The sequence below is a fragment of the Electrona antarctica genome (assembly GCF_951216825.1).
Source record: "Electrona antarctica genome assembly, chromosome: 18".
Taxonomy (NCBI): domain Eukaryota; kingdom Metazoa; phylum Chordata; class Actinopteri; order Myctophiformes; family Myctophidae; genus Electrona; species Electrona antarctica.
This window is the reverse complement of record NC_136799.1, coordinates 5,471,750-5,497,780: the sequence shown is the minus strand read 5'-3', so window position 1 is coordinate 5,497,780 and position 26,031 is coordinate 5,471,750. Positions and strand designations below refer to the sequence as shown.

Sequence of the window (26,031 nt, the reverse complement as noted above, 5' to 3'; positions counted from 1 at the left end):
AATCTGGCCTGCTGCGGCCCAACATGAATTTGACACAATGGCATCCCTGTTAGTCAAGTGTTTAAATGCAAGGTGCAATATAAGGTTGCCTGTGGTGTTTTCTATCTTAAATGTTACCTCCAAAGTGAACACTACTACTTCTACAAAACATAAGGGGAGACTGAAATCTGAATATATATATATATATTTTTATGACTTTTAGTTTTTATTTCATAACGGGGACAAAGATAGCCGCAATTTGCAACTCTAGTTTTTTTTTTTACAATGGGATGAATCTAGAGTTGCAATACCCTCCATAGCTCCTTTCGGAACCCGTTAAAGTTTCTTACATTTTGATGACTTTACGTAGGGTTCCTTATCATCGACTTCAAGCGACATGGGATGCAATCTGATTTACCCTGACTTACCCCTGTGCTGCGGTGTGGGTGTCACGCTGACATATTCCAAAAGAAGCATATGAACGCTATAGGAGACAACGAACCTTCTGACCCCCCCCGCGAACGGCTCAGAAGCCGTTAAGTATTTTTAATGTTTGTACGACCGTTTTGGCAGCTCTGAAATTCTCTCTTCGGTCCCTCCTTGTTGACATCTCGGTTGGCTAGCTGCGCCTACGAGGCGCGTAGGGAGGCGCAGCTAGCCAACCGAGATGCTGGAGGCGGTACAATGGGATGTCAACAAGAGAGAATTTCAGAGCTGCCAAAACGGTCGTACAAACATTAAAAATACTTAACGGCTTCTGAGCCGTTCGCGGGGGGGGGGGGGTCAGAAGGTTCGTTGTCTCCTATAGCGTTCATATGCTTCTTTTGGAATATGTCAGCGTGACACCCACAGCGCAGCACAGGGGTAAATCAGGGTAAATCAGATTGCATCCCATGTCGCTTGAAGCCGGTGATACCGGACCCTACGGGTTAGGGGTCCAAAGGAGCTCAACCCGGGGGGTCCGGAGACGAGCTATACCCTCCATTGACTCCCCACTCATCCAATTTGGTTTGTGATCTGCTTGTTTTAAACAACGTTAAACTCACCAACATTGCAGCTGTAGTCCAAGCTTGAATTATCCTCTTTCAATCTGCCAAGCTTGTTTTTCATAAAAATCCCCCATAGACATGTTATGAGCTACTTTCTGTCAAGAAATTCTGTGCAGGTGATTCTTTTTGTAAGTGCTGGAGTTTGGAAGCACTCGTCATATGTCACTGAACGGCCCTGCGTACCACCTGTTTCGAATTTGCACATAATGCAGGAGGCAGCAGCGTGACCCGTTAACAAAAACGAGTGCTTCAAAACTGCGAAAAATAATCACCAGCAGAGGATGTCTTGACAGAAAGTAGGCAGTAGCTCATAACATGTCTACGGGGGATTTTTATTAAAAACAAGCTCGGCAAATTGAAAGAGGATAATTCAAGCTTGGACTACAGCTGCAATGTTTGTGAGTTTAACGTTGTTTAAGACAAGCAGATCACAAACCAAATAGGATGAGTGGGGAGTCAATGGAGGGTATTGCAACTCTAGATTCATCCCACTGTAAAAAAAAATCTAAAGTTGCAAAGGACAAAGCTGAGGTCAGATAATCAAAGCAACAAGGATAAATATGCAGAAATCCCCCCCCCCCCCCCCCCCAAAAAAACAACCCAAAACGAAACATGGACAAACACATCACTTACATTTTAAGTGATGTGCTGTTTTTTTTTGTCTAGTAATGTTTTAACTCTTAAAACATTACTAGACTAAAAAATAAGAAAAAAAAAAACATTACTAGACTTTAAAAAAAAAAACTAACGACAATAAACACACCAAATAACAATACAACAACAAAACAAAATAAAAATACTTAGATTTGCATTGCACCTCTGACCAAAATTAAGCTTCACTTATATCTGTTCACAACACATTTTACTTGACAGGATACTGCATACATTATAATATGTGTCACACCTCCGGCTGTTCTCCTCGGCTGTTAAAGCCCAAAGTGGGTTGAGACCCTGAGTCGTACGACTCGTACCGGGAGTCTGAATAAATATTAAGAATCAATATTTATTCTCTTATTTCCCATTTCGCCTCCTAGACTTCCTCCCAGTCTGTGAAGAGGAGAAATCACCTGAGCAACAGGAGAGGAGGTCCGATCTGCTCCAAGAGGAACCACAGCCTCCACAGATTAAGGATGAACAGCAGGAGCTAATTCACAGACAAGAGGAGGCTGACAGGTCAATGTTGACATTACTAGCAATGAAAAGTGAATGTAATGAAAACATAGAGACAGAGCCTCTAGCCAGCACTTCAAATGAACATGTGAAAACACAAGCTGATGTAGAGAGCCTTGGAGCATCACTGCCAACTGTTGATGTGCAGCTCATCTCTTCACACTGTTCTGAATCTGACACTGACGACAGTGATGACTGGGAGGAGACCAGGGAAGATCAGTCACAAGATCAGACACACACTGTGGAAGGACAAAGGTTTTCTTTGAGAAGCAAGCTGTCACAGGACCTGATATCAGGACGACAAAGTCCATCCATGAGAGCCCATACAGTGGAAAGAACATTTAGTTGTACAGTTTGTTTTAAAACGTTTGTCCGAAAGGCAGATCTTAAGAGGCACACAATGACTCATACAGGAGAGAAGCCCTTCAGTTGTACAGTTTGTGGTAAAACGTTTAACCGAAATTCACATCTTAAGCGGCACATACGTACTCATAGTGCCTTAAGTTGTATACTTTGTGGCAAGCGCTTTAGGTCAAGCCCACATCTGAAGAAACACATGGAGATTCATATGTGAGAGAAATCCTTAGTTTTATAGGTTTGAGGTTTTGAGTGAAATCAGTGATCTGAAAACACACAAGCATTCATACAGGTGAGAAAGCTTTTAGGTGAACAGTTTCTCAAGGAAGCCACCTGAGCTGACATATCATGATACATACTGTGGCACACGAATCATAGATGCCAAAGCAGAGGATGGTTATGATGAGCACTCAGGGGGAGAAGTAAGGAGTTACGTTTCTTTCTCACAGACAATTTGACACTTAAACACTTGGGCCAGGAGGTGAACCAGTGACCTTCTGATTACTAGAAGATGGCCTCTCTACTCACTGAGCTACCATTACTCCAATACACCCCTCACTACCCAGGGCAAATATGAAGTCAATAAATACATTGTATCTGGGTTTTTTTACCATGTGAATTATGTTATTGGACTTTGTTGATTTAGTTGTTTTTGCTTACATTGTGCGTACATTGTGTTTCATTTTAAATCACCTGTTAGCAGCAGCAGTAAATAAAACTAAGATGGTGAAACAATAGACATGTATTCTTCTGACACTAGCATACATAAATGTAATGTCTATTAGGTAGATCTATATTGTCATTGTAACATGTAACGGTGATTGCAACAATCACTAAAATAAATATGAAGCTAAAAATCTATGAAAACGAATACAGCAAAACACATAACCGTACTTCCTGTCATTGCACAAACCGCACAATAAAACATGTAAATGGGCTATTAACAGTGAATATATACTCTTCATGTTAGACTAAACATGTCAGTATTGAAAATGTAACCTATTTAGAATGATTTTCTGGAAAGAAAGAGAAAAAGAAGTCGAATACAGCTTCCATACCAACAAACCAATACTGTATGATGTTCAAATGCAGCTGTGTTGACGTATGTCCAGCAGGGGGCGGACCAGCATCAATGCACCAACACGATCAGTCTTTACAACTTCTACGTGAGAGTTATCAGATCCGGTCTAGAGCCCGCCTACTGTATCCTGACATTTCTACTCACACATTCATACGTTTCCATATCCGCTCTAGACCGGATCTGCAAACTGCAACGGAAATTGAGCCCAGAAGGTATTTACATGCGCGCAACATAGACCTCGGAAGTTATTCTTCTCATTGTTTAGCCTACGTATGTAGCTAAATCAAATGCAGTGCTTCTGTCGGTAAAATAAGCAAGAAGAGACGTATTATTTTAACTAAAGTAACAATGTGTGACTTAGAGACGTTGAGGCTGTTCGTCAATGAACGACTGACCGCCGTTGCAGAGGACATATTAGCTGTGTTTGTCAGAACTATCGTACAATACCAACAACAAATAGATCTGCAACACAGACAGCTGGAGTTCCTCACTCCTCAAGTCACCTCTGATCTGACAGGTTTGTCACTTTGACAAAACAATATCAGTAGATTTCTGCTTTCTATGCGTTTACAGTCAGAAGACCAGCATACTGTCAATTCAATTCGAATGAGCTTTATTGGCATGATAAATCATACGTTTGCTTCCCAAAGCAAGTGTCAAAATATAGTAATACAGTTTAAGAAAATAAAAGTAGCGGCTAGCCTATGGGTTGGAGGGGGTACACTGTTGTATATGTATTTCTTTTTGATGTGAACATACCTGGTAGGCTACAGTATGAATGTTAGGATACATGGGTATATAGTGTACTTAATATCATTATTACCGGTGTACTTTTCACTTCGCCACCTGCCCTGCACCTGAAACGGCCGGGTGCTATGTCTCAGGGAATTGTATTATTTTATAGAAATTCCATGGCACAGTAATACTTCACAATGTGAGCATCATGGAAACATGGCCATCTGTCTATCAGTTCCGCCCCCTTGTGTGTGTGTGTGTGTGTGCGTGTGCGACATGTGCGTGCGTGTGCATGCGTGTGTGTCAGGGACTCAGAGTGTGATTCAGGTGAATGATAATGGTACAATTGGACTTTTAGTCACCTTTCACTTATTCATTCTCCGTTCATCCTGTCTTCTCATGTGTCTACAGAGGAACAGATTTAATTTATTTTATGCAAATATTTACCCTTTAAGCATCACCTTTCGCTCATCACCTATTCTATTCCTATTCTGCCTAGACTTCCTCCCAGTCTGTGAAGAGGAGAAATCACCAGAGCAACAGGAGAGGAGGTCCGATCTGGTCCAAGAGGAACCACAGCCTCCACAGATTAAGGATGAACAGCAGGAGCTAATTCACAGACCAGAGGAGGCTGAGGGGTCGACGCTGACAATAATAGCAGTGAGAAGTGAATATAATGAAAACAGAGAGACAGAGCCTCAAGCCAGCACTTCAAATGAACATGTGAAAACACAAGCTGATGTAGAGAACTGTGGAGCATCACAACCAACTGTTAATGTGCAGCTCATCTCTTCACACTGTTCTGAATCTGACACTGACGACAGTGATGACTGGGAGGAGACCAGGGAAGATCAGTCACTGAAATCACACAAGACCCACACTGCTGAAGGACAAATATTTTCTTTGAGAAACAAGCTGTCCCAACCAACCATGAGAGCCCATACAAGGGAAAGAACATTTAGTTGTACAGTTTGTGGTAAAACGTTTAACCGAAATGGAAATCTTAAGAGGCACACAAGGACTCATACAGGTGAGAGGCCCTTCAGTTGTATACTGTGTGACAAGCGCTTTAGTCGAAGCTCACATCTGAAGACACACATGGGGATTCATACAGAAGAGAAATCCTTGAAGGGCAGTGGGAGTAGTTGTGCACAATGGGTTTGGCCTTGATAGGTGGCGGCCATTTCACCCAATCTTTCCCACAACCTAAATTAATTTGAAACAATGACACCCCTGCATTAGTCAAGTGTGTAAATGCAGGGTGCAATATAGGCTGTGGTGTTTTCTATATTAAATATTACCTCCAAACCACCGATACCACTACTAGTTTTACAAAACATAAGGGGAGACTGTTGTCTGAATAAATAGAAAGAATCACCGTTTTTCTTATTTCCGATTCTGCTTCCTAGACTTTCTCCCGGTCTGTGAAGAGGATAAATCACCTGTGCAACAGGAGAGGATGCCTGATCTGCTCCAAGAGGAACCACAGCCTCCACATATGAATGGGGAACAGCGGGAGCTAATTCACAGACCAGAGGAGGCTGAGGGGTCAACGCAGACATTACTAGCAGCGACAAGTGGATATAATGATAACAGAGAGACGGAGCCTCTAGCCAGCAACCATTTCATCTCTTCAAACTGTTCTGAATCTGATACAGAAGACAGTGATGAGTGCGAGACCAGGGAAGATAAGTCACTGAAAACACAAACAACACACACTGTTGAAGGACGGAGATTTTCTTTGAGAAACAAGCTGTCCCAGGACCTGATATCACTGCGACTAACTCCATCCATGAGAGCTCAGAAAATGGAAAGAACCGTTAGTTGTACAGTTTGTGGTAAAACATTTAGCCAAAATGGAAATCTCAAGAGGCACACAAGGACTCATACAGGTGAGAGGCCCTTCAATTAGCCCTTTGCTAAACCCTTACCCCACCCTAAAAGCGATTTTTCAATGCCAATCCAAATAGTTATAGCAACCATTGCTAAGGATGGCAAGCTTTCATCACCTCATCGCTGTCAATGATATTTTGCATGGCTGTGTTGTTAAACACTTACGCAGCTTAACGTCGGGAGAGTTACACGACTGACCCACCCAGGGGATGATAATAATACTAATCACCGTAGTCTTACCGTGCATTTTGATTGAGTTGGATACTGTTTTTCCCTCATTTCCTCGTACTTCTAGTTTATTGAAATAATTTTTCCCAGAGCATAGCCTACTGCAGGCCTGGTTGACTAGAATTAGAAGACATTTTGAAGCACTTGCTACTGAAATGATCGATAATTTATATGGAGAAAATACCCGTCATTTAACTAGAATTGGAAGACATTTTGAAGCTCTTGCTACTGAAATGATCGATACTTTTTATGGAGAAATCCCCATCATTTGACGTGCATCTCAATGGGGGAGAAGGAGTCCCATTTTCGACTCAATCTTGCCTGTGACCTAAAATGGATTTGACACAATGGGAAAGTATTTAACAGTTTGCAGAATTACACTACATTTCAATTCATCAATTTGTTTTAGAGACGTACATATACACTTCTATTTAGCCAAAGAACAGATCAGGAATTCATCATAAAAGATGTAGAAAGGGAAAAGAAACCTATACAGTGAGGGGGAAAAGCAGTGTGTTGGTGGGGGGGGTTCAGATTTTACGGGGGCCAGTTTCGGATTGCAGCCGTCCGTAGGTGCCCTTTGAGAGTGGTTTTGAAGGAGTCAAGGGATTTGCATGTCTTAATGACTATTGGTAGGGCATTCCACATTTTGGTGGCATATGAGCGTAAATAGTTTAGTCCCTTGTTTGTGCCGAATCTGGGTTGCACATGGTTTGTTGATCTCCCTCTGGTGTTGTGGGTGTGGACTTCGTTAACATTAAGGAAGTATTGGGTATCTTGGTGCTGTATCGAATCTTGTAGACCAGACCCATTGCAAGATGCTGTTCTTGCCTGTCAAAGTGGGCAGTCAGTTAGTTAGTTAGTTAGTTAGTTAAGTGTGTAAATGCAGGGTGCAATATAAGGCTGCCCGTGGTGTTTTCTATCTTAAATATGACCTCCAATCCACCAACACCACTGATACTACAAAACATACAGTAAGGGGAGACTGTTGAACAAAGCTAGCGTATAGCGTCAAACCAACAACAACCCAGAGCTAGCCGGAAGCATGACGGAGGGGCAATAAAGAGACTCAGAGAGCAGACGTGGCTTTGCTTCTTAGACCATGGCTGAGAGAGCTGTGTCTTTATTTTCACTTCCCTATATACAGATCACGTGACCGGTATGAGGTCACGTGCTCTCAATAAAGGTATACATATAAATATACATACAGTGATATATATATATACAGGCAATTAACGATCATACATTCCAACAGAGACTGTTGTCTGAATAATTATTAAAGTGACAGCTCACCCAAAATCAATGTCTCTTATATTTTAACAAAAATAATTGTGTCCTTTTGTGATGGGGAGGAATGATATAGTACAACTTGCTCATAGGCTTCTGGTTTCAGAGCTTTCTGCTGTCTATTTCTGTGTATTTTCAGGTTTCTGGGTGGAAAAATAAATATTTGGTGCCACTCATTTACATATTTAGCTACATCATGTATTCGATTTCTGTGACGTGACGTAGGCATATCTAATTAATATTCATGTTTGTTTCATATAGATTTGTATTAGGGGGCGTGGTTTCCCTGTTCTTTCATTGCTAGTTTTGTTAGCTTCTCCGGTTTACTGGTTCTCTTCGTCTCGAAACAGACATTTCTCTGCCAAAAGCTGTGTGTGTGTGTGTGTGTGTGTGTGTGTGTGTGTGTGTGTGTGTGTGTGTGTGTGTGTGTGTGTGTGTGTGTGTGTTGTAGCGGTTTGGGGGGCGAGCTCGCGTCGGGGTGCCAGTCAGAGTCCCAGTCTGACAAATAAGGTACAATAATAACAGCCCCCAACCACCGTACAAGGGATAGATAAATACCTATATCAACCCCTGGAACAAACAGTAGACACACAAATACCATACAGATTCAAGAAGGAAACACACACAGACAGAGGACTTCATATACCAGTGAGCAGTGTATTGTATGTTCAGTGAACAGTGAAATCAAACCCAAAATCAAATAATAACTTGTTCAAATGTTCAAACAATGTTCCGTTCCCACGTCACTCAAATGTGAACCAATACGGCGCAGCCATAATGTTCCGGCATGCAGCCCCAATATCAGACAGTTTAAGAACGTTCCCCCACACAAAGAAAAGAACGAGTCAGTCTGTCACGGTCAGAGCGCTGTCACGGTCCCTTACTGACAGTTGATGACGATTAGCGTTTCCTCATCGAACCCTCCAGGGTAATCCGCACGGTGTTGTCCCCGTCGCCAGCGGAAACCGGGCGTCGGACGAGCAGCCACGCTCCGTCGGGGACACAACCCTCACACACTTCGGGGATGGTGTGGTGTTAACCCGTCACTCCTGCGGCTACAAACTACGCCTGATTGTCTCTCACAAGCCACGAACACGAACACGTCCAGCGGACAGCCGAGTTGACAGCTGTCAGTGTCAACAGCCAAAACTCTCAGAAGCGCGCTCCCGTTCCATCCATTCATTCTCATCGCGCACAGGCACGTGACGTAGGAGAGTGTTAAAGGCGCAGAGCGCCACAGTGTGTGTGTGTGTGTGTGTGTGTGTGTGTGTGTGTGTGTGTGTGTCGAAGTGTCCTTGAGGGTTCCTGACCCTTTAAGCATCACCTTTCTCTTATTTCCCATTCTGCCTCCTAGACTTCCTCCCAGTCTGTGAAGAGGAGAAATCACCAGAGCAACAGGAGAGGAGGCCCGATCTGCTCCAAGAGGAACCACAGCCTCCACAGATTAATGAGGAACAGCAAGAGCTAATTCACAGACCAGAGGAGGCTGACGGGTCGACGCTGACAATACTAGCAGTGAGAAGTGAATATAATGAAGAGACAGAGCCTCTAGCCAGCAACCATTTCATGTCTTCACAGTCACACTGTTCTGAATCTGACGCTGAAGACAGTGATGAGTGCGAGGAGACCAGGGAATATAGGTCACTGAAAACACACTCAACCCGCAGTGTGGAAGGACGAAGATTTTCTCCTTATACAATGGAAAGAAAATTTAGTTGTACAGTTTGTGGTAAAACGTTTAATCGAAATGGAAATCTTAAGAGGCACACACGTACTCATACAAGTGAGAGGACCGTCAGTTGTATACTTTAGCTAAGCCCACATCTGAAGAAAGTGAAACACATGGGGATTCATATGTGAGAGAAATGCTTAGTCGTGTTATAGTTTATGGAGGTTTTGGGTGAAATTAGTGATCGAAAACACACAAGGGTTAATAACAGTTTCTCAAGGAAGCCACCTGAGCTGACATCATACATACTGTGGCACTGATAAGGATGGTTTATGAGCGCCCAGGGGGAGAAGTAAGGAGTTAAGTTTCTTTCTCACAGACAATTTGACATTTAGGGCTCCATTTTCGTCCCCACTAAACCCCTTATCCCTAAACTTCTTTGCATTTCTTTTTAATTATTTTGCAAAACATTTTTAAATAGTTAAAATGGCCACTCTACAAGCTACAACGTGTCGATGTAGATTTGCTAGTTGAACTATTCAAAAATGTTTTTCAAAATAGTAAAAAAAAAAAAAAAAAAAGGCAAAGAAGTTTAGGGATAAGGGGTTTAGTGATTACGAAAATGGAGCCCTTAGACTTAGGCCAGGAGGTGAACCAGTGACCTTCTGATTACTAGAAGATGGCCTCTCTACCCACTGAGCTACTGACATTACTCCAATACACCCTTCACTACCCAGGACAAATATAATATGTCAATAAAAACATGTGGTGTGCAAGCATCTGAAGACATTTTAAATATCCTACCTTCCATTATTTGCATTTTACGACACCGCATGGGACTTTGTTAGTTATGTTTACATTGTGTTTTGGTGTGTGTTTAGTTTTAAAGCAGCAACAGTACTAAGAACCAGTGTTGGGCAGTAACTAGTTACTAGTAATATATTACTGTAATATTATTACTTTTCCCAGTAACGAGTAAAGTAAGGTATTAATTACTCTGCCAAAATAGTAATATTATACCTATTTACTTTGTTGTTGGCTACCGTTTGAAAAAAAATTAAAAGGTCAAGAGAGATTGCTGCTTTATTTTATAGCCTTTTTGGCTGATTGGTGACTCTTCTTAATATTCAAAACAATTGCATTCACTTCTATTATTGTGTTGTAGGATCCTTTTTTGCAGGTGGGGGGGCGCAAAAGTAATATGTAATATTATATAATATGTAATATATTACTTTTGATTCCAAGTAAGGAGTAATATGTAATAAGTAACATATTACTGTCTTGAGTAATATTGCCCCCAACAAAACTAAAACAAAAATACATCGCATGGATGCACCTGGGACGTATCCTCAGTGATGTATCCCAAGGTCATCGGGGTTTCAGGTCTCCCAACATCATACCCCTCACTCAGGTGACCCAGCCGGGGGTGATCAAGTCCCGACTTACGTCCCAGTAGCTACCCTCGATCAGTCCCATTAGGGAAAAACCAGGGCCACACAATCCGTTCCTCCTGAACTACTCTGCCGGGACTGGGAGGTACCATTCTGGTGCGTGGAAGGACTAGGCTCTGTGGGTTGACTCCTGTCCGGGCCCCTCCTACGTCTCACCAGGTCCACTCCTGCTCTCACCAGGTCAGGCCCTGTGCGTTGCACCAGACTCCCACCACCAGGCACTTTATTCAGGAATGGTGGATTCTCGAGCCGCAATGGTTCCGCAGGCTCCACCTTGCCCTTGGTGGTGCCGCAGGCTCCGCTTGAGGCTTGAATGGCCCTCCAAAAGGCCTCACCGTTATGTAATGTATACAATATGCTGTCCTTTCTGCAGCCAGTGTGTGCAGTTCAGATTGTTGGAATATGCAGCTGAAAAAGACTGATGACGGTTTGGCAGATTGGAAACTTCTTATTCAAATTAATTGGATTCAGTTCTAAAAGGAGATGGCTAAACAGATTGTGTTCTTTTGTATGTGGGCCCGGTTGAAAAGTGATATAAAGTAATATATTAGTAATATGTTAGTAATATTGGAGATTATTGCCTTTGCAACACTGCTAGCTAGAAGAAGAATATTACTAGCTTGGAAGTCGCCAAATCCACCCTCTCACTCAATCTGGCTCAATGATGTGATGTACTTCTTAAGCTTTGAAAAAATAAAATTCTCTCTCAGAGGAACCGTCGACGGCTTCACTAAGGCATGGAGACCCTATAGAATACTTCAATAATCGTACCTCCCTGGATTAGATTGCTCGGTGTGACCCGAATATAGCGGACTGTAGACTTCAGAATTAACAGACAATGCCTCTCTTACAAGTGTACAATGCTCTTGACTGTGACCCATGATGTGACCTGTGTTTTTGTTTTTATTTTTATTTTATTTTGTCCTGTTTGTCCTTGTTTCGTTGGGGGGTGTACGTTGTTTGTTGATGTTTGTGATTTAAAAAAAGAAAGAAATGGGTGACTATGTGCAAAGATTTTCCTGTCAGATGTACTGCTTGACTGTCCCCAATAAAAAACTATATAAAAATAAATAAATAAAGTAATATGTAATATTACTCTTGGTTCCAAGTATTAAGTAATGTAATATTACTTTTTCTAAGGAGTAATAAGTAACATATTACTCTACAACTCTAGACATACTGGGTCTCTCTGAAGGAATGAGTTCACACGTGCAGGCATACAATTCAAAGGAGCTTTATTGGCATGAGAAAACAAACGCTTACATTGCCAAAGCAAGTGTCACAATACAATAAAGACAGTTGGAAATGGGGAAAATACAGTTGGAGGGGATACAGCATTTTGTAAACAGCTATGTCACATTGCATTGTTATATATACAGGGTATAAAGCATTTTTGAAACATTGATTGATTGAAGTATTTATTAACAGTTTGCAGAAATACAGAAAATGTAACCTATTTAGAATTTAGGTTGTAAAGACTGATCGTGTTGGTTGGTACATTGATGCTATGATGAATTCCTGTTCTGTTCTTTGACTATATAGAAGTGTATTTGTACGTCTCTAAATGTTTTGATGAATTGAACAAAGTGGACCCTCTTGTAAACAAGTGTAATGCTTAATTGGGTCTTCCACTCACAGTTAAGCAAAGCAGAGCAAAAGAAAAGTTACTATATTTACCCAGGGTATCTGGGCTAAGATCAATAACTTGTTTCCAGCCAGGCCCTGCTCATAGAACATTTCATGGTAGTGGTTCAATGCCTTGCTCAAGGGCACTTCATCGGTGGTAATTTTAACGTTTCGGACCGCTGATTCGAACTGGCGACCTTCCGGTATCAAGATCGCTCCGCAATCCGTTCGGCCACCGCTGCCTCTGTAGTTAACAGACTTTGTATTGAGTTTGTGCTTGAAAAACATATCAACAACTCTGGTTAACAAACTGCCCTACCACTCTGGGCTCTTTGGTGTAGAGCACATTACAACCTTCTACAGAAACCTAGGTGTTTGTAAAGACGATTTTAAACTAGTTATGGTAACAACTGATGAGGTAATTAAGAAACTGAGTGCCCTCCAACCCCACAAGGCCACAGGCCATGACAATATTCCCTCCACATTTCTCAGAGACTCAGCCATCTCTATAGCTCCAATCATCAAACCTCTCCATCAAACAGGGACAGGTCCCCCAAGATTTCAAACTGGCCAAAGTAACCCCCTTGCACAAGAAAGGGAGTAAATTAGACCCCGGCAACTACCGCCCTATTTCTATTCTTAGCTCCATCTCGAAAGTGATGGAAAAAATAGTCTATGAACAGGTTGAAAAGTATCTTGCCACTAATAAATGAATGTACGAGTTCCAATCTGGCTTCAGAACATCCCACTCCACTGACACATGCCTTCTCTATTTGAGCGACCACATCAAACATGAGGTGGATGCTGGCAAATACTGTGGCATGGTCATGCTGGACCTCCAAAAGGCTTTTGACACCGTGAACCACTCCATACTGGTTAACAAGCTAAAGGCAATTGGTTTCGATAGCACATCAGTGAGCTGGATGCAATCCTACCTGGAGGGGAGAGAACAGATGGTGGAGGTGAATGGAATACTGTCCCCCCCCCCTCCCAGTGAGCTGTGGCGTTCCACAAGGGAGCATACTAGGACCTTTACTGTTCCTAATATATGTTAACGACATGACTTCAGCTTGTGACTGCAACTTGTTCCTGTTCGCAGATGACTCAGCACTGCTAGTCTCGGACAGGAACAAACTGCAGGTTGAAAAGGCCCTCAGCTCTGAACTCGGTAGAATCTGCACCTGGCTCGCTGATAACAAACTATCTTTACACCTGGGAAAAACTGAATCCATTCTCTTTGGCTCTAATAGTAATCTCAGCAAGGCAAATGGCTTCTTGGTTAGAGTGGGTGACAATGTTATCACACGTAAAGATGAAATTACCTACCTAGGTTCCATCCTGGAGGCTAATCTTTCCTGTGATAAAATGGCCACCAACGTAATCAAAAAGGTCAACCATAGAACAAGATTCCTTTACAGGATCTCCTCACTGGTCAACAAAAACACCTTGAAGACCTTAACAGGAGCCCTTGTACAGGGTTTCTTTGACTATGCATGCACCTCCTGGTACCACAGCACCTCAAAGGCCCTTAAAACCAGGCTCCAGACTTCCCAAAACAAACTGGTCAGGCTCCTACTTGACCTAGCCCCCCAAACCCACCTCACCCCTGCCCACTTCGACAGGCTGGAATGGCTTAGGGTCGACGACAGAGTACAGCATCTTGCAATGGGTCTGGTCCACAAGATTCGATACACCACCAAGATACCCATGTACCTGTCTAGATACTTCCTTAATGTTAACGAAGTCCACACCTGTTGTGATATTAGCCCATGCACAGTACATCTTAGTCTATGTACTTGAACTTGAGATACAGTGTACTTGATATGTATTGTGTACTGCCGGTACTGTAGCATACTTTAGATAGGCTACGAGAGACATCTAGGCGACAGCAAGGTCAGCCTTGCTGCAGTAGGCACGTTCTTCTGTCTCATATCTTATTGTTACGTCATTATGATCCAGCACTATATATGTTTCATGTTTGTGTAATAAACTTTGTGAACCTTAGCGTGATACTGTCTCGTGTCTCGTTAATTTGTTCTCCCGGGTACCCGCCGGCCGCCGCCGCAGTCGCCGTACCAAAGTAATACTTCAACAGGATTGTCACACACCACCCAGCCTGCACACACTACCTGTCTGTCAACCCAGACGAGGGTCCCGTATTTAGATTACAACAACACCCACAACACCAGAGGGAGTGCAACGAACCATGTACAACCCAGATTCGGCACAAACAAGGGACTAAATTATTTTCGCTCCTATGCCACCAAAATGTGGAACGCCCTACCAACTGTCATTAAGACATGCGAATCCCTTGACTCCTTCAAAACCGCACTCAAAGGGCACCTACGGACGGCTGCAATTCGAAACTGGCCCCTGTAAAATCGGAATCCCCCAAACACGAACGCAAGGACAACACAAGAGACGGTCGCGGCCACACAGCCAACTCAAGGTACGGCCACGGAGCCGACTTGGGGACCCAACATAAGGACAACACAAGAGACGGTCACGGCCACACAGCCAACTCAAGGTACGGCCACGGAGCCGACTTGGGGACCCAACGCAGCTCCTCCCAGGAAAACAAACAAATTAACGGAGCTGAACGAATCCCCCCCACCGCCCACCCCTTTTTTTTCCCTCACTGTATATGTTTCTTTTCCCTTTTTACCTCCTTTATATTCCTGTTCTGTCTATAGAAGTGTCTATTTGTACGTCTCTAAATGTTTTGATGATTTGAACATGGTGGACCCTATTGAAAACAAGTGTAATGCTTAATTGGGTCGTCCACTCACAGTTAACAGCCTTTGTATTGAGTTTGTGCTTGAAATGTACTGTAATTCTGCAAACTGTTAATAAATTCTTCAATCAATCAATCAAAAATGTACTGTAATTCTGCAAACTGTTAATACATATTTCAATCTATCAATCAATGTCCGCCCCCTGCTGGACATAGGCCTAAAAAGTATTCTAAATAGGTTACAATTTCGACCTCGGAAGTTATTCTCTCTTTCTTTATCCGCCCCGGAAGTTAATCTCATTGTTTATGTGTGCATACCTATGGTGCATACGCGTGCATATATGTAGCTTAAATCAAATGCAGTGCTTCTGTCGGTAAAAGTAGCAAAAGATACGTATTATTTTAACTAAAGTAACAATGTGTGACATAGAGACGTTGAGGCTGTTCGTCAATGAACGACTGACCGCCGTTGCAGAGGACATATTAGCTGTGTTTGTCAGAACTATCGTACAATACCAACAACAAATAGATCTGCAACACAGACAGCTGGAGTTCCTCACTCCTCAAGTCACCTCTGATCTGCCAGGTTTGTCATGTTTTTTTTTTTTTTTTACCCTACCCTTCACCATCACAAAGGAGCTTTATTTTATTGGCATGAGAAAGAATACGTTTACGTTGCCAATTAAAGCAAGTGTCAAAATATAATAATGATAATATAGTTTAATAAAATGGGGAAAGTATAATACAGTTGGAGGGGGTATTAGTTAGCTATGTCACAAATGTACATATGTCTTGCTATGGATATGACATTATGTTAACTGCTGTACTATAATCAGTTTGTTAAAATAAATCTAGGCATAGGTGAAATTACTATAATTTCCCCATTACAAATCACAAGGGAGAAGACTCTGGTAACAATTTGACTCCATGTCACTTTTAGTCACCTTTCACTTATTGATTCTCCGTTCATTCCGTCTCCCCAAAATGTTCTCATGTGTATACACTAACACTATACTGTAACATTATACAGAGGCACAGCATTTAATTTAAGCAAATATTTAGCATGACTGTTTCTCTCATGTCCTATTCTGCCTAGACTTCCTCCCAGTCTGTGAAGAGGAGAAAATACCAGAGCAACAGGAGAGGAGGTCCGATCTGCTCCAAGAGGAACCACAGCCTCCACAGATTAAGGATGAACAGCAGGAGCTAATTCACAGACAAGAGGAGGCTGAGGGGTCAACGCAGACATTACTAGCAGTGAAAAGTGCATATAATGAAAACATAGAGACGGAGCCTCTAGCCAGCACTTCAAATGAACACGTGAAATCACAAGCTGATGTAGTGAGCCTTGGAGCATCACAACCAACTGTTGATGTTCAGCTCATCTCTTCACACTGTTCTGAATCTGACACTGACGACAGTGATGACTGGGAGGAGACCATGGAAGATCAGTCACTGAAATCACACAACAAGGCACACACTGTGGAAGGACAAAGATTTTCTTTGGGAAACAAGCTGTCCCAGGACCTATTATCAGTGCAGCAATCTCCATCCATGAGAGCCCATTCAATGGAAAGAACATTTAGTTGTACAATTTGTGGTAAAACGTTCAACCGAATGGGAGATTTTAAGAGGCACACAACGACTCATACGGGAGAGAAGCCCTTCAGTTGTACATTTTGTGGTAAAATGTTTAACCGAAATGGAAATCTTAAGAGGCACACAAGGACGCATACAGAGGGTGCATACATTGGTTAGACATACTAACAGTCTGACAGGCATTAGTCCGACAACACCGTCGTTCCCGACATGCGTGGCCGGTTAAAACTAACCCGTTACAGGTTAAAACGAACCTGTGGCTTCCTGTGAGGTTAGATTTAGGGTTTGGGTTTTGGATAGGGTGTCGGACGAATGCCTGTCGGACTGTTAGTACGTTGGACCAAACACATGCACCCCTCATACAGGTGAGATGCCCTTCAGTATACTGTGTGACAAGCGCTTTGGTCGAAGCTCACATCTGAAACACATGGGACTTCATACAGAGAGGAAATCCTAAACCCATTTAGACCGTACGACGTGTGGGAACGTCATAACTAATCCAACCGACGGGTTGGTAGGACGTAGCGCATTTTTATTGATATCATACGAGAAAAAAATATTCTGAATCTTTTTCTTTTTTTAGTTGGCCTCCAAGGCCACCATACTCCTTGCTCTTCGCACATCCGCGGTCCCGTTCACTTCCCTGTTTACCGCTGCAGAAAGAATCCCTCATATCTCCTAATCTAGGGAGCTCTCCGTGGGCTTTTGATCAGATGGATATACTAAGCTCTTCATTTCTGACTTCTGACCTGCCTCTCGTTCAAAATATGAACGCGAGGGATAATCGAGCGATTTTATCGTAACGATAGCAAGGTAAGCAAGCAAAAATATGTCTCCCGATTTTTGTCCGGAACGGAAGGGGGGGGCTTTACAGAGTAAAAGCGGCCATATCTTCCCGGCACCCCGAGCTTCTATTTTTAAAGAAATCCCGGCTCTGATTGTGTTAAAGGGCAGTGGGAGTAGGTGTGTATGAGGTACCTTCCTTGACTTGTGCACAATGGAGCTGGCCTTGATGGTCTCATTTTGTCCAATCTGGCCTGTTGCGACCTAGAATTAATGAATTTGACACAATGGCACCCCTGCGTTAGTCAAGTGTGTAAATAGTAAATACAGGGTGCAATATAAGGCAGCCTGTGGTGTTTTCTATCTTAAATATTACCTCCAAACCACCAACACCACTACTACTACAAAACATAAGGGCACAGACTGTAGTCTGAATAAATATTAAGAATCACCGTTTCTCTTATTTCCCATTCTGCCTCCTAGACTTCATCCCAGTCTGTGAAGAGGAGAAATCACCAGAGCAACAGGAGAGGAGGCCCGGTCTGCTCCAAGAGGAACCACAGCCTTCACAGAAAAAGGATGAACAGCAGGAGCTAATGTACAGACAAGAGGAGGCTGAGGGGTCAACGCAGACATTACTAGCAGTGAGAAGTGAATATAATGAAAACACAGAGACAGAGCCTCTAGCCAGCAACCATTTCATGTCTTCACAGTCACACTGTTCTGAATCTGACACTGAAGACAGTGATGAGTGCGAGGAGACCAGGGAAGATAAGTCACTGAAAAAACAAACAACCCACACTGTGGAAGGACAAAGATTTTCTTTTAGAAACAAGCTGTCCCATGACCTGATATCACTGCGACAAACTCCATCCATGAGAGCTCATACAATGGAAAGAACATTTTGTTTTCGGAGGTTTTGAGGTGAAATTAGTCTTGTGTAGCCAGACAACTATTTCACAATCTCCAAATGCAATATAGAGTCTGGAACTACACCTCCCGAAATCCGAGTAATGAAGCTCCCATTTCCATTCACGAAAATTTTAAAATATCGTTACATTTTATTTTTTTATTTCCATTTCTGCTAAGCAACAAGCTATATATGCTTAGATGTCTTCTAATTATATTAGGATACATTTGTGTGGATGTAAAGACGAAATGGAAGTGGAGAGGAGGCTCCACTTCCACTTATATTTTACTCATGATAGAACTTCCGTTGCTCCAGAAGCATTTGAAATTTTGCAAGTGGCAACAGTCTGGCAACACGAGACTAGAAATTAGTGATCTGAAATCACACAAGGGTTCATAGTCATACTTTTAGTAGCTTTTAGTTGAACGGTTTCTCAAGGAAGCCACCTGAGCTGACATATGATACATACTGTGGCACACGAATCATAGATGCCAAAGCAGAGGATGGTTATGATGAGTGCTCAGGGGGAGAAGTAACGAGTTAAGTTTCTTTCTCACAATTTCATTAGTGCATGTAAATTATGTTATGGGACTTTGTTGATTTAGTTGTTTATTTTTATATTGTGTTTTGTTTTAAAATGACAAATAAAACCAAGATGGTGACATGAATAGACATGAATAGACATGTATTCTTCCGACACTAGGGCCTCCGGCCTGATGACTACAAAACAATGACTACAACATGATGTAACTATATCATCCGCTCCCTGGTGGTGCGACTCATGCGAAGTTACTGAATGAGTATACACATGTGTAAATGTAAATAAAAGGATATAAAGGGATCTCTGGCTAATAAGCCTTAAAACATACTTGCCCTCTAAAACTAAAATCTGAAATGAAAAACAGTATTTTATTTATCCTATAAATAGTGTGTTTATCACTGAATAGGAGCCGCTTTTATGAACACATTATAGCAGAATCCATAGGGCTGGTCCACACACGGGTAAATTACATCATCAAAAAAGGTGTTTTTAATTATAGTTATAGATAGCAAAGTGTAATGTATTAAGGCATATATTTAGCCAGGGATCCTTTCAACAGGGTACCGAAGCTATTTTAACAGTGAATACTATTTGTGTTACAATAGTCTGTCTCGGGTTACCAGACTTCATGCTGCCTCTTGCAGTTTCCAAATGCTTCCATCATTCAGCGATTGTGGAATAGTTGTCTGACTACGTGAGACCAATGTTACACCAAATAATACAAAGAACCCTTGAAAATGTAACCTATATAATGATTTTCTGGGGGAGTCAAACAATACAGCTTCCATACCAACAACATTGCAACAAAGTACTACTGTATAATGATGTCCAAATGCATGGTCCGTGTTGACCTATGTCCAGCAGGGGGCGGACCAGCATCAATGTACCAACACGATCAGTCTTTACAACTTGTGTGTTGTTCAGATCCGGTCTAGAGCCCGCCTACTGTATCCGTATACACAGTTACACACACACCAAGGGGCCAGTGAGGCTATTCAACGTTGAAGCTCTCAGCTCTGGGCCCTAGTGGTAGGAGGAGGGACTACAGGCGGACCCGTGGATTCATGACCGGGAAACCCCGTGCAGCTGGGCTTTAACATTGAGCGCTCGGTTGCACTTCCGCATTTGACCACCAAAATTTGGTGGTCAAACGCGGAAGTAGACGTTCTGAGACGGTACTTCCGGCAGTCTTCCGGGTGCTTCAAAACGCCACTGAGCAACTTCCATTGACATGAATAGCTGGGGGGGCGGAGCTTCGCGCCAGTTCAGTCTCTATCCTTTTATATACTCTATGACACACACGCACACATACGTCTAGTTTCCATATCCGCTCTAGACCGGTTTCTGAAAACTGCAACGTGAATTGAGCCCAGCCTGTATTTACATGCGTGCAACATCATCGACCTTGGAAGTCATTCTTCTCATTGTTTACGTATGTAGCAAAATCAAATGCACTGTCGGTGAAAGTATCAACAGAGACGTATTATTTTAACTAAAGTAACAATGTGTGACATAGAGACGTTGAGGCTGTTCGTCAATGAACGACTGACCGCCGTTGCAGAGGACATATTAGCTGTTTTTGTCAGAACTATCGTACAATACCAACAACAAATAGATCTGCAACACAGACAGCTGGAGTTCCTCACTCCTCAAGTCACCTCTGATCTGACAGGTTTGTCTCGTTTTTTTGTTACCCTTTAATTCACATTGTCGTTGCAAAATGACAGAACAATGTGTAGTCTTAGTGCTTTTCATGATTTCGTCTTCAAAGTAGCAGTTTGTATTGACTTGTGCTTTTGTTTGAAATGTACCCATTCTGCATATACTGTCAAGGAGGTTTATATTGAGAAATCTTGCCAAAGAAAGTGTCTACTTTCTTAATATCAGTTTGTTTGCAAATATTGGTTGTATCATAAATATTATTTCTTGGTTGACAGTTCTAGGGTGCATGTGTATTAACACACAATAGCTACTGTTATAGGCCTACTTCTCTCACTATATCCTCCTGTCCTGTACCAGACATGGGTGCTGATGAAAGCCATGTCCACTCCACGTGTGAACTACACACACACACGCATATAAAACCATGATTGATATTTTGCCCGCGGACCCCCATTTGAAAATATATAATGCCAGGGACCCCCATAAGAGAAGATGTGTACGGTTCTAGCAGTGATTCTCAACCTGTTTAATTTCAAGGACCCCCATTTCACCAGTAGCAATTAGGGGCTAGTGTAAGAGCCATTATGACCTAATGTTTTACTCATTGACAATGTCACTGCAGCTTGGTCAATGTCAAGGCCAGCCCAGTTGCTTATCAGGCACAGGTGTTGCCAGTGGCAGACAGTAGAGGCTAACAGGTGTTGCCAGTGGCAGACGGTAGAGGCTAACAGGTGTTGCCAGTGGCAGACGGTAGAGGCTAACAGGTGTTGCCAGTGGCAGATGGTAGAGGCTAACAGGTGTTGCCAGTGGCAGACGGTAGAGGCTAACAGGTGTTGCCAGTGGCAGACGGTAGAGGCTAATAGGTGTTTGTTACAGTTTCTTTCTTATTTTATCTGTATGTTGTATAGGAAAATGACTGCAGAAAATAAAGCAAAGTTAAACTCAACGGACATGTTTGGGAGATCAGTTTGTACTGGCACAGTGGCACACGTAAGAACTTCACCTGGCCGTCGGCAACCATTGATTAGTGCCATTAAGTATAGGACTTTAAGCACTACACGCCAGTACGGTTCCATTTGTACACTCAGAGTTACAGACCCTTAAGTGTGCATTTGGTTCCAAACTATCATTTAGCTGGGGACCTCAAGGGCCTCTGGTGGTCCCCAGACCCTACTTTGGGAACCCCTGTGCTATAGCAGCTAGTAAGCGAGATGCAAAAAAGGATACATGACATGTTACATGCTGTACTATAAACAGTTTGTTAAATAAATCTAGGCATAGAATCTAGTCTTGGGGAAGTGTATTGTTTTATAGCAAGCCCATGATACAGTAATACTTCACAATGTGAGCCTCATGGAAACATGGCCATGGTGTGTGTGTGTGTGTGCGTGCGTGCGTGCGTGCGTGCGTGCGTGCGTGCGTGTGCACAGTGAAATGATTATCATTTTCCCCATTACAAGGAGAAGGTTCAATTTGACTCCATGTCACTTTTAGTCACCTTTCACTCGACCTCGGATGAATTCTCTGTTCTTCCTGTCTTCTCAAAATGTTCTCATGCGTCTACGGAGGCACAGCGTTTAATTTAATTCATGCAAATATTAAGCATCACTCACTGTTTCCCGCTCCTATTCTGCCTAGACTTCCTCCCAGTCTGTGAAGAGGAGAAATCACCTGAGCAACAGGAGAGGAGGCCCGATCTGCTCCAAGAGGAACCACAGCCTCCACAGATTAAGGAGGAACAGCAGGACTTGATTCACAGAACAGAGGAGGCTGAGGGGTCAACGCAGACATTACTAGCAGTGAAAGCTGCATATAATGAAAGCAGAGAGACAGAGCCTCTAGCCAGCACTTCAAATGAACACGTGAAAACACAAGCTGATGTAGAGAACCATGGAGCATCACAACAAACTGTGGATGTGCAGCTCATCTCTTCACACTGTTCTGAATCTGACACTGACGACAGTGATGACTGGGACGAGACCAGGGAAGATCAGTCGCTGAAAACACACAACGAGACACACACTGTGGAAGGACAAATATTTTCTTTGAGAAACAAGCTGTCCCAGGACCTGATATCAGTGCAGCAAACTCCATCCATGAGAGCCCATTCAATGGAAAGAACATTTAGTTGTACAGTTTGTGGTAAAACATTCACCCGAATGGGAGATTTTAAGAGGCACACAAAGACTCATACGGGAGAGAAGCCCTTCAGTTGTACACTTTGTGGTAAAACGTTTATCCAAAATGGAAATCTTAAGAGGCACACAAGGACTCATACAGAGGGTGCATACATTGGTTAGACATACTAACAGTCTGACAGGCATTAGTCCGACAACACCGTCGTTCCCGACATGTGTGGCCGGTTAAAACTAACCCGTTACAGGTTAAAACGAACCTGTGGCTTCCTGTGAGGTTAGATTTTGGGTAGGGTGTCGGACGAATGCCTGTCGGACTGTTAGTACGTCGGACCAAACACATGCACCCCTCATACAGGTGAGATGCCCTTCAGTATACTGTGTGACAAGCGCTTTAGTCGAAGCTCACATCTGAAACACATGGGACTTCATACAGAGAGGAAATCCTAAACCCATTTAGACCGTACGACGTGTGGGAACGTCATAACTAATCCAACCGACGGGTTGGTAGGACGTAGCGCATTTTTATTGATATCAAACGAGAGAAAAATATTCTGAATCTTTCTTTTTTTAGTTGGCCTCCAAGGCCACCATACTCCTTGCTCTTCGCACATCCGCGGTCCCGTTCACTTCCCTGTTTACTGCTGCAGAAAGAATCCCTCATATCTCCTAATCTAGGGAGCTCTCCGTGGGCTTTTGATCAGATGGATATACTAAGCTCTTCATTTCTGACTTCTGACCTGCCTCTCGTTCAAAATATGAACGCGAGGGATCATCAAGCGATTTTATCGTAACGATAGCAAGGTAAGCAAGCAAAAATATGTCTCCCGAATTTTGTCCGGAACGGAAGGGGGGGCTTTACAGAGTAAAAGCGGACATATCTTCCCGGCACCCCGAGCATCTATTTTGAAAGAAATCCCGGCGCTGATTGTGTTAAAGGGCAGTGGGAGTAGGTGTGTATGAGGTACCTTCCTTGACTTGTGCACAATGGAGCTGGCCTTGATGGTCTCATTTTGTCCAATCTGGCCTGTTGCGACCTAGAATTAATGAATTTGACACAATGGCACCCCTGCGTTAGTCAAGTGTGTAAATAGTAAATACAGTGTGCAATATAAGGCAGCCTGTGGTGTTTTCTATCTTAAATATTACCTCCAAACCACCAACACCACTACTACTACAAAAAATAAGGGCACAGACTATAGTCTGAATAAATATTAAGAATCACCGTTTCTCTTATTTCCCATTCTGCCTCCTAGACTTCATCCCAGTCTGTGAAGAGGATAAATCACCAGAGCAACAGGAGAGGAGGCCCGGTCTGCTCCAAGAGGAACCACAGCCTCCACAGAAAAAGGATGAACAGCAGCAGCTAATTTACAGACAAGAGGAGGCTGAGCCACTGAGGGGTCAACGCAGACATTACTAGCAGTGAGAAGTGAATATAATGAAAACACAGAGACAGAGCCTCTAGCCAGCAACCATTTCATGTCTTCACAGTCACACTGTTCTGAATCTGACGCTGAAGACAGTGATGAGTGCGAGGAGACCAGGGAAGATAAGTCACTGAAAAAACAAACAACCCACACTGTGGAAGGACAAAGATTTTCTTTTAGAAACAAGCTGTCCCATGACCTGATATCACTGCGACAAACTCCATCCATGAGAGCTCATACAATGGAAAGAACATTTTGTTTTCAGAGGTTTTGAGGTGAAATTAGTCTTGTGTAGCCAGACAACTATTTCACAATCTCCAAATGCAATATAGAGTCTGGAACTACACCTCCCGAAATCCGAGTAATGAAGCTTCCATTTCCATTCACGAAAATTTTAAAATATCGTTACATTTTATTTTTTTATTTCCATTTCTGCTAAGCAACAAGCTATATATGCTTAGATGTCTTCTAATTATATTAGGATAAATTTGTGCGGCTGTAAAGACGAAATGGAAGTTGGGAGGAGGCTCCACTTCCACTTTATATTTTACTCATGATAGAACTTCCGTTGCTCCAGAAGCATTTGAAAATTGCAAGTGGCAACAGTCTGGCAACGTGAGACTAGAAATTAGTGATCTGAAATCACACAAGGGTTCATAGTCATACTTTTAGTAGCTTTTAGTTGAACAGTTTCTCAAGTAAGCCACCTGAGCTGACATATCATGATACATACTGTGGCACACGAATCATAGATGCCAAAGCAGAGGATGGTTATGATGAGCGCTCAGGGGGAGAAGTAACGAGTTAAGTTTCTTTCTCACAGACAATTTCATTAGTGCATGTAAATTATGTTATGGGACTTTGTTGATTTAGTTGTTTATTTTTATATTGTGTTTTGTTTTAAAATTACAAATAAAACCAAGATGGTGGAATAATAGACATGTATTCTTCTGACACTAGGGCCTCCGGCCTGATGACTACAAAACAATGACTACAACATGATGTAACGATATCATCCGCTCCCGACCGGATCATACGGCAATTTTGGCACACCTCCGAGGTGGAAAGCCTGGTGGTGCGACTCATGCGATGTTACTGAATGAGTATACACATGTGTAAATGTAAATACAAGGATATAAAAGGATCTCTGGCCAATAAGCCTTAAAACATACTTGCCCTCTAAAACTAAAATCTGAAATGAAAAACAGTATTTTATTCATCCTATAAATAGTGTGTTTATCACTGAATAGGAGCCGCTCCTGTTTGCAAGTTGATGTCATATGTCCATGTGTGGTCCAGCCTATGGAATTTATGCAATGCATGTCCTAACAAAAAAAACAAATACTCTAAGGTTCATATGAGCATCAAAGCAATATTTTAAATACATTTTATGAATGCATTATTATAGCAGAATCCATAGGGCTGGTCCACATACGGGTAAATTACATCATCAAATTAATTAATTAATTATAGTTATAGATAGCAAATTGTAATGTATTAAGGCATATATTTAGCCAGGAATCCTTTCAACAGGGTACCGAAGCTATTTTAACAGTGAATACTATTTATTACAATAGTCTGTCTCGTGTTACCAGACTTCATGCTGCCTCTTGCCGTTTCCAAATGCTTCCATCATTCAGCGATTGTGGAATAGTTGTCTGACTACGCGAGACCAATGTTACACCAAATAATACAAAGAACACTTGAAAATG

General features: G+C 42.5%; 4 protein-coding genes across 8 annotated transcripts in view; 3 read left to right on the top strand and 1 right to left on the bottom strand.

Moving 5' to 3' along the window:
* The window catches only part of LOC306942183 (heat shock protein beta-11-like), a 222,507-nt gene that overhangs the window by 113,374 nt on the left and 83,102 nt on the right, over nucleotides 1–26,031 (bottom strand). The gene's annotated exons all lie outside the window — the stretch shown is intronic.
* Nucleotides 3,917–10,555, top strand: LOC306942375 (uncharacterized protein). The gene is made up of 4 exons (XM_079528229.1): nucleotides 3,917–4,153; nucleotides 4,871–5,401; nucleotides 5,781–6,263; nucleotides 9,134–10,555. The coding sequence occupies exons 1-4, from the start codon at nucleotides 3,985–3,987 to the stop codon at nucleotides 9,589–9,591; spliced, it is 1,641 nt and encodes a 546-aa protein (XP_079384355.1). The 5' UTR covers nucleotides 3,917–3,984; the 3' UTR covers nucleotides 9,592–10,555.
* Nucleotides 15,551–19,233, top strand: LOC306942272 (uncharacterized protein). 4 transcript variants are annotated; one of them, XR_013792259.1, is made up of 3 exons: nucleotides 15,551–15,845; nucleotides 16,356–17,223; nucleotides 18,125–19,233. XR_013792259.1 is itself a non-coding variant. In XM_079528078.1 (3 exons), exons 1-3 carry the CDS (start codon nucleotides 15,677–15,679, stop codon nucleotides 18,562–18,564), a joined length of 1,113 nt encoding a protein of 370 aa, XP_079384204.1. In that variant the 5' UTR covers nucleotides 15,551–15,676; the 3' UTR covers nucleotides 18,565–19,233. The 4 variants fall into 4 exon arrangements, 2 of the variants coding, with proteins under 2 accessions (XP_079384204.1, XP_079384203.1); XR_013792260.1 differs by having other exon boundaries at nucleotides 16,356–17,671; XM_079528078.1 differs by having other exon boundaries at nucleotides 16,356–16,859.
* On the top strand, nucleotides 20,424–25,852 carry LOC306942275 (uncharacterized protein). Of its 2 annotated transcripts, XR_013792261.1 has the most exons (3): nucleotides 20,424–20,764; nucleotides 22,393–23,693; nucleotides 24,146–25,851. XR_013792261.1 is itself a non-coding variant. In XM_079528084.1 (2 exons), the coding sequence occupies exons 1-2, from the start codon at nucleotides 20,596–20,598 to the stop codon at nucleotides 24,310–24,312; spliced, it is 336 nt and encodes a 111-aa protein (XP_079384210.1). In that variant the 5' UTR covers nucleotides 20,424–20,595; the 3' UTR covers nucleotides 24,313–25,852. The 2 variants fall into 2 exon arrangements, 1 of the variants encoding a protein (XP_079384210.1); XM_079528084.1 differs by lacking the exon at nucleotides 22,393–23,693 and having other exon boundaries at nucleotides 24,146–25,852.

Bases quoted from the DNA above. Each gene is read 5' to 3' on its own strand.
- LOC306942275 (XM_079528084.1), top strand. From the start codon at position 20,596: ATGTGTGACATAGAGACGTTGAGGCTGTTCGTCAATGAACGACTGACC. The intron at 20,765-24,145 runs GTTTGTCTCGTT...TCTGCCTCCTAG, and splicing joins AGTCACCTCTGATCTGACAG to ACTTCATCCCAGTCTGTGAA.
- LOC306942375 (XM_079528229.1), top strand. From the start codon at position 3,985: ATGTGTGACTTAGAGACGTTGAGGCTGTTCGTCAATGAACGACTGACC. The intron at 4,154-4,870 runs GTTTGTCACTTT...TATTCTGCCTAG, and splicing joins AGTCACCTCTGATCTGACAG to ACTTCCTCCCAGTCTGTGAA. The intron at 6,264-9,133 runs GTGAGAGGCCCT...TCTGCCTCCTAG, and splicing joins GCACACAAGGACTCATACAG to ACTTCCTCCCAGTCTGTGAA.
- LOC306942272 (XM_079528077.1), top strand. From the start codon at position 15,677: ATGTGTGACATAGAGACGTTGAGGCTGTTCGTCAATGAACGACTGACC. The intron at 15,846-16,355 runs GTTTGTCATGTT...TATTCTGCCTAG, and splicing joins AGTCACCTCTGATCTGCCAG to ACTTCCTCCCAGTCTGTGAA. The intron at 16,944-18,124 runs GTAAAATGTTTA...TCTGCCTCCTAG, and splicing joins CTTCAGTTGTACATTTTGTG to ACTTCATCCCAGTCTGTGAA.